The sequence below is a fragment of the Cyprinus carpio genome, chromosome A4 (assembly GCF_018340385.1).
Source record: "Cyprinus carpio isolate SPL01 chromosome A4, ASM1834038v1, whole genome shotgun sequence".
Lineage (NCBI taxonomy): Eukaryota > Metazoa > Chordata > Actinopteri > Cypriniformes > Cyprinidae > Cyprinus > Cyprinus carpio.
In genome coordinates, this window is record NC_056575.1 from 6,431,396 (window position 1) to 6,439,876 (window position 8,481).

General features: G+C 40.2%; 1 protein-coding gene across 2 annotated transcripts in view; it reads left to right on the forward strand.

Moving 5' to 3' along the window:
- The window catches only part of LOC109066228 (protein Wnt-5b-like), a 71,443-nt gene extending 64,695 nt beyond the window's left edge, over window positions 1-6,748 (forward strand). For both annotated transcript variants that reach the window (XM_042738795.1, XM_019083243.2), the window contains one exon: window positions 4,906-6,748. In XM_042738795.1, the coding sequence (XP_042594729.1) occupies window positions 4,906-5,364 (459 nt within the window). In that variant the 3' untranslated portion in view covers window positions 5,365-6,748. The remainder of the gene's footprint in view (window positions 1-4,905) is intronic.
- Window positions 6,749-8,481: the final 1,733 nt, after the last annotated feature.

Consider the following 8,481-nt stretch of genomic DNA (forward strand, 5'->3'; position numbering starts at 1 on the left):
TTAGAGTTAAGATCATTTACATTTGCAGTTGTTTGGTGAGTTTTTACAGGTTAAATCCAGGCAGTTTAATACGAATCCATGCGATTTGGAATTGTTGACCTACAAAAGGCTGCTTGATTCACCTGACTCTGATTAGATGTGTTACTTTTCATAAGGCAAAATCAGCTAGACCAAGTGTAAAAGAATGGAAATGAATGGAGGGGTCTGAAGGCAGATTTTATGGAAATGGATCCTAAAAACGTAATCCTTGTGGCAGGACACTTAAAAACAGCGTGAGAAATGATGCAATGGCCGAAGACATCCGTCTCGCTGTGTTTTAAAGTTGATAAATTTCAAGATTATTTTGGGTTTGATTCCCAAAGAATTCTAACTGATAAAAGTTGCTTTGGATAAAAGGCTTAGATGTAAGTAAAACTGGCTGTCTAGCAGCATGCACACATCTGGGAAAAAGCTTGTTTACCTGATTAGTCGGTTGTTGGATGATTAGTCAGTCATCAAGACTTTAACTTTGGGTTTATATAAAAATTACTGTAGTCTGTGGCATCTCTTCATTAAGTTTACAGGCTAGGGACAGAGCTAATTTAATGGAGGTGACCAAATGGTGCCTATGCAAAGGCTTGCACCCTTGGAGTCTGCTGGGATTCAGGAAATCAATGCGCCACCAGGGATGATGGGACTGCTAAAGCATTCCATGTTTCTGTCATTCAGCATGTAGCTCAGATTGCCATCCAATCTTCCTTTGATTAATTTAATGGATTAGTCGATGCCAGAACAAATTGTGTTTTTTTATAAGGTGATGTGTGGTAAATATGTTTAGGCAGGAACGCTCTGACACTGCACATTTTCTTGTTGAACGACTTCTCGCTGTTTTATAGAACAGCTATATGGTGGAGGGATTATTGGAGCCTTTCCAACTATGTGAGTGTGTGTGTGTCTGGCTCCAACAAACTCTGGCCCCCCTGCCACGTTCAGGTGGGCATAAAACCCTCTCATAGAACGCACTGCAGAATGTCACCACATCCTGCCAAAACACGGCATCAAGATGGAATGCATTCCTCCGTCCCTTTGCGAGTCCCACGCTTTGTCATACCACCCCAATCCCATCCTCTTTCCCCTCGGTTATTTGAGTGCTTTTAAAACGAAGCGGCCTCATAAAAAGTCCATTTGCCTGCCGATGTGGGTGCTTGCCGTGTGCAGAGCTCCGCCGCGTATGTTTGTCTTAGAGAAGATGAGTGTATTTAAAGTGTTTACAGAAGAGAGGGCCACTTTTCTGGAGTTATGGCACATCTGAGATCCCTGGCTCTTCTCCTGGAGGTTCCCAGAGGTGAGGAGGTCAAGGTCTGGATGGGTTCGGTACGTGCATGAGCGCGAGATTATATCTCGACCACCCTCAATTGAATCCTTTTTGTTCTTTTTTGTGTTATTAGCACTTGCTTTTTTGGTGGAGGTGGATCTGAAGGTGTGGTGTGACCCCAGAGACTCCCGTCTGCCTGGCGTTCCCTTTCTGTGGGGCCTGTTTGCCAGAGATTTGTCTTGCTTGGAAAGGCTTAGTCTTGGTGGGCTTTTGTGGACATGACAGAAGCGTATCGGATGCCCCTCGGTGTGGTGTCGGGGCAGGTGGGGGGATGGAAGGGTATAGTGAAAGATGGTGCGTGTGGTTCCAGCCCTGCGGGTCACAAAGGCCTGTGACCCAGACTGTACCCAGAGAGGAGGCCTACACCCTTTATAAAGATCACCTGCTTCTGTATGTCTTTCATTCTAAATCAACTGCAGCGGAGATAAACACACACACGCCTTAATCTAAAGTACTTTATTACTTACTCACACACACGTGTAGGCGTAACGCATTTTAATACACCGGTAAGGCTTTCGGCCTCCCTCATTCAGTGAATTTATCTGCATTACTAATGTTTGAATGCTTTTGTATTCACAGACACGCATGTTTACTTAGCTATCTAAATGAGAATGTTCTATATACTTCTTTTTTTTTTATCCATGCAACCAGTCAAAGTGATTTTTATATGATCTTATTAAACTTATGATCTGAAGACATATTTTAAGTGACTAAAATTGGTTTTGCTGACAAATAGAAATGGAATAAATTGAAGTTATTTACAAAACTACACAAAAAAAGATGAGTTTAGACTGAATAGTGAAGGAAAAGCAGCTAACAATTGTCCAGCATACACGGGAACTTCTTCAAGACTGTTTAAGAAGCTGAAATCTGGGCAACTAAACTAAAAATGAAATAATAATAATAATCAACTAGCAACAGCAAACACAATTAACAAAACAGAATGATGCTTCATAACTGTAAAAAATTACAGTTTATTTTTTAAAAGTTATACATAAAACAGGGAAAATTGGGTATGTTTTACAAGAAAGTTTTAGTCTTTCTACTTGAAAATTTCACATTGAATTTAATTATTTGTTAAATGTTCTAACAATTACCGAGTTAAATTTTTCAAGTAAATCCTATTTTTTGTGTAAAGACTATAAATAAGCAAAGAAGTAAAATTGCTTAATAATTAAATAGTAAATTAATAATAATTTTTACCTCTTGAGGACAGTATTTCTAGATTTAGTACCCAACGTTATCCCCAACGTCTCATTACCACAGCTACATTGTTGTGGACTTGAAAACTGCTACATTTTCTTAGCGTAGCTCAGAGAGATTTTTATCTGTTTACTTTAGATTCTTTTTCCCGTCCCGCGTCTCTTATCTCTACACCTCCAGGGATGGTTGTTTGCTGTCTCCATACTCCGCCCCGACTCCGCCCAGCAGCTGACCCTGACCCTGTCTGATCGTGCTCCATTGTGCGCAGCACCGCATGCGTGTCCCTTCCACGCACCGAAGAGCCTGTCTATCCATCACACCTTGGTCACTTGGGCCAAAAAGAGAATAAAGAGAGAAAAGGAGGGGCGCGAAAAGGAGATAGATGAAAGTGAGGAGGAATAAAAGAGCGAAATGGCAGCTTTTATGTGAACACAGTTTCAGTTGGGCGCACATGTTGCATAGAAATGCTCAAAAACCCTTTTGTGAGAGATCATTTGGATGAGGTAGCGGAACTGCCGCTTGACACGCAAGATTGTAAATAGCCGAGAATGGCTTGCGTGATGTGGGAAAGTGTGTGTGTGTGTTGTTTCTGGATTGCAGACAGGTATGCAGGTAGGGCTGGTGATGACAGGGACTTGAAAGGTGTTGGAACTCCCCTTAATGTCTGTGTGTGAGCAGGTAAAATGGAGGGGGCTTAAACAGCTGCCACCGGAGGGGGGTTGAAGAGTCGTGGCAGCACATCCTCAGAGACGACCGTAAAATGTTCTCACGTGAGGTGTTAAAGGGAGGAGCACTGCCTGGGCTTAAATGACAGAGAACCAGAGAGAGAAATGCCTTTAATGTTCCCTCGTTCGGGACACTAAACAGACACAAAAGACACAGCAAACAAGACACGTCACAAGCCAGGGCGGAAATACCCACGCTGGCAACCCAAATTGGATCGAGCCCAGACGTTTGCTTGTTTTTGTTCTTGTGTTTGTCGGTGAGATGCGACACATTCGGTACACCCCATTGTGGGCGGTTAATGAAAAGTAATACTCTATTAATGTTATATGTTAAATAATTAAAAAGGAAAGGGAAGAACAGCCGTTAGTTTAGTACGACAATATGTCGAGCGCTTCTTTATTGATTCAGCTGGAGGTTTCATTGAATTTAATCAGCAGGAAGTCTGCTGTCAGTGGTCTCGGGGCTCTCTGTGTGTTCTAGGACAGAATGACTATTCATCCCATTGTTCTCCAAATGCTCTCACTATGACTCTCTGTTTGTAAAGGGACCGTAAACTCAAAGGCCTCTGGAGGCCCCACCAGGTTCAGACGGACTGGTGCATTGAACAAATTTAGCCTCTAGAGGGCGCAGTTGTACCATCAAGATTTATTTTGCAGCTGTTGATAGTACTACTGTTGTGTTAGCTAAAGATAATTAATTAATTAAATAAAAACAAAATAAAATAAAAACTGTGGTTGCCAACAATAGTGATAAAGCTATGTAGTTGCTAGGTTGTTCCAGATGATTGCTTCCAATCATGTAAAAAAGTAATAACTTTTATCATTCACATTAGTGGCACTTGTCAGTTTCTCTCACTGTCCTGAACAGAAATATATGTGTGTGTGTGTGTGTGTGTGTGTGTGTGTGTGTGTGTGTGTGTGTGTGTGTGTGTGTGTGTGCGTGCGTGCGTGTGTTTGTGTGTGTGTGTAAATTTACGTTTATTAATGTTTTGTTTATTACAAATGTTTATTGTTATTTCTCACACATCTACTTTTAAACATATTTAAGTTAACATTTATATTTTTATTGTTTAATATTTATTTTAAAATATTTACAAAAATATTATTTATTACAATTTTCATTATTAATTATTATAATTAAAAGTTTTCTTTGCAAAGAAACATTGCAAAAATAGCTGGAAATTATACCATTTTAAAAAAATTACACTGGAAGCAAGACAGACATAAATTCGTCAATACTTTTTGGTGGGAATTAATATTATAGTTCTAGTTTTATAAATATATTATAGTTTTCATCTTTTTCCTACTTATACTTTCAAACTAGCTTTCTTACAGTTTAGACAATATTTACAGTAGCCAGTTTGATCATTTTACCATAACTAGATTAAAAAGTTGAAATAATAAATTTGGTCAATATTTATTTCTTAAGTGCTTATTTGTGTAACTAAAACAATATTACAATATAAAAGCAGTCTGTTAAAGCTATGTAGTCCTGTTATGAAAAGTTTTGGTATTTGTGCCTTTGTGTTGATCATGCTGGAAAAAAAAAGCTGATTGTTGTTTTCAAGTAAAATTGTCAGGAAAATGTTCTCTTAACACTTCTAATTCTTTCTCTACTCACAGGCAGTGTATAACCTGGCCAATGTTGCATGCAAGTGTCACGGAGTCTCTGGCTCATGCAGTCTGAAAACCTGTTGGCTCCAGCTGGCTGACTTCCGTCGTGTGGGAGAGTTCCTGAAAGAGAAATACGACAGCGCTGCTGCCATGCGCATCAACCGACGAGGCAAACTGGAGCTGGTCAACAACCGCTTTAACCCCCCGACGAGTGATGACCTTGTGTACATTGACCCCAGCCCAGACTACTGCCTGCGTAACGAGACCACCGGCTCTCTGGGCACCCAGGGCCGCCTGTGCAACAAGACCTCAGAGGGCATGGACGGCTGCGAGCTCATGTGCTGCGGTCGTGGTTATGACCAGTTCAAGACCTACAAACACGAGCGCTGCCACTGCAAGTTCCACTGGTGCTGCTACGTCAAGTGCAAGCGCTGCACGTCGCTCGTAGACCAGTTTGTGTGCAAGTAGCAGCCTAGGGACGGGACGGGACAGACACCCTGGAGAGGCACTGAGCAATTAGCGGGAGAAGAACGGGACCCTTAATGGACCCAGAGGGGGAACATAGAGATAATTAAATGTAAAATGATTTATTAAATAGCAACAAATTAAAGTATATAAATAATTGTATGTGTGCCATTGATAGTAATTTAATGACCTTTTCTGACTCAAGAATCAAAAGTTGGACGTCATTGATGAAAAGGAGGCACCGGTGTGATGTATTCTGGCTCAAGCTGTTGTTCTCTTGATGTTTGAATTCAGAGCAGCACAAACTCTTTGCTTGTTCTAAAAAGAAAAAACTACAAACTCTTTAGAGACTCTAAAAAAGGTAGAGATGCAGAAAGAGTACGGAGAACAACGGCTCATCGCCCCTTGCCTTTTCCAGACCTTCGGTCCACCGCTGATTCACCTCCAAAAACACACTCCACCTTGCCAATATCAGAGCTCTTAAGAACCTTGAGTCAGAGAATTGTGGAATTATCAGACATTGTGTTCCATGATGATGTCATAAAGATCCCTTGAGACATGACAAGAACAGAATGCTGCCTGTTTCCCGTCACACAAGCATTTCTGCTAAGAAACCTAGAGATGTTTGAAAGATGAAACCATGAATGAGTAGGAATGTTTTTACCTGAATTAGAGCAACACGCACACACACACACACACACACACACACACACACCTTTTATTCATTTTATTCTTCCAAAATCATTTGATTTGTATCCTTCATATAGGCTTTCAAAAACCTTTGATGCATTTCAGGGGCTTCCATACATCATATCTTGAAATTACATCTAATCTAGAGCAGAGAATATTGTGTTGGTTCTGTCACTGTCTTTGTCATTGTTGGTTGAAACGGTTCAAAGCCTCACGGTAATGAATGTGTGTCTGGTAAATGAAAATAGGGAAAAAAAAATCAAGGCTACATAAGGACTGCAAAAACTACTATTGTAACCAAATACTAGTGGTTCAGATTATATTTTATTAATTCCTTCTCATTTTATACATCATATGTATTGTTCTGATTACTATTTTTTGATAAAGATGCTTTTAACTGGGGATTTATATGCTAGCAGAGAAGATATTACTGGCCACTGGATGGATCGGGCGATCATAGCCGAACTCTCCCACTGTCAGGCCGTGGAACAAGACAATAAGATATTTTGTTCATTCATAAGTGTTTTGGAGGAAACTACACTTACAGTGTAAATAACAGTCAGTCAGTCATATATGCCATTAACACTTACAATCTCTTTGACATGTCACTCCACAGTTTGTTTGCTGCCCTGTGCTTGTTGTGTGTATTCCCCCTCATTCAAACCAGTAATATTAAAGATATGAATAGTGATTATTATTACCTTCTCTGCTGCTTTACTTCTGTTTAACTTTCTGTGTTTGTTCTTTTTGCTTTGTGGAATGACTTAGTCACATTTATGACCAGGGTTATAAATTGCATAAAGTTATATGTGATATGTGCATAAGTCATTAAAATGCTGCTCATATGATCTATTCTACTGAGACAGTCAAACATTTTTGGTATCATACATTATCTATGTGTTGTAAATGAAATATAATGTAACCTTTACACTCACACTCGATATTTTTCGGCTGTGGGACAGCTGTGGCCTCATGGTTAGAGATTTGGACTTGTAACCAGAAGGTCGCAGGTTCGAATCTCGGTGCTGGCAGGAGTTGTAGGTGGGAGGGAGTGAATGAACAGCGCTCTCTTCCACCCTCAATACCCACGGCTGAAGTGCCCTTGAGCAAGGCACTGAACCCCCAGTTGCTCCCCGGGCGCTGGATATATAGCTGCCCACTGGTCCGGGTGTGTGTTCACGGTGTGTTCACTTCTCACTGCTGTGTGTGTGCACTTGGATGGGTTAAATGCAGAGCACCAATTTCGAGTATGGGTTACCATACTTGACAAATGTCACGACTTTCACTTTCATATGAGTGACCACGTGATTAGTTCGAGTAGTGCCATATTTAATTTTTTTGACAATAATGAAAATAAGGCTGTGAGGGATAATGGATTGTACTGCCATTTAACAGCATACTTATTATTCAGCTGATGAAACATCAGTTTTAAAAGTTGTGAAAGTGATGTGATCTAGGACCTTTATACAGTGTGTGCCTTTGTGAAGACTCTTGAGTCTATCTATCACAGATTTGTTTTCAATATGGTCTATGTTGCTTAACTTCGCAGAAATCGCAGGGTGGGGTGGCACTTGTTTTTTCTTTAAACCTAACAAAACACAAACATCTCAATTCAGATTCCAGTTCCTTGGTTGACACCCTCTTTTTCACTGGTCCGGACTAGTTTCACTGTTGCCAATTGTCGCATTATTAGCAGATCAGCTCACTGGTTTTGTTATGCAATTAGTAGACACTGGCACAAACTGTACTGTGTGAACCACATGCAGATTGGGAGAGTTTCCAGTGACTGGCTCAATACCAGGGACAAAAAGTATTGACAGGTCCAGATATTTCTGCATGCCCTCCTCTTAACATCTGTTTTGCAATAGGTGAGTGCCCTTTTTTCTTTTTTGGATGGTTATCAGCATCATTTAATGTTGGGCCAGAACATCGAGACTTATGTTCCACTTATCTGGTTCCTCATTGGGTTTGAATGGTCAAATGATAAACAATGACCTGAGCTGGTTTAGACTGGAAATTCTACAGAAAGCTCATATAGGCCAAAACACCACAGGAAACATATAACAACATACTGTACAGCAAAAGACCGCTTTCGAAACCATCGCTTACATTTTGCATTTTTCCTGCTTCGTTTTACTGAATAAAAATACATTTTAGATCTCCTGAATGTGGTGTAACCTACATACTCACCTTTATACAGACTCAAGTCTTGATTAGTGATAATGGTCAAAGCCTAGATATAATTTCTCTGTAAAGATTATAGTTCATTTTCTCTATAACCTTTGTCATCGATTACATCATTTGTAAAACAAGTAGGCTACTTTACAACATTGCACAACTAAAGTTGTTAGCACTGATATCACATCTGAATAACTGATAGGGATGTCACTGCATATCCCCACTTTCTGTTATGCAGATATTTGAGTCTGT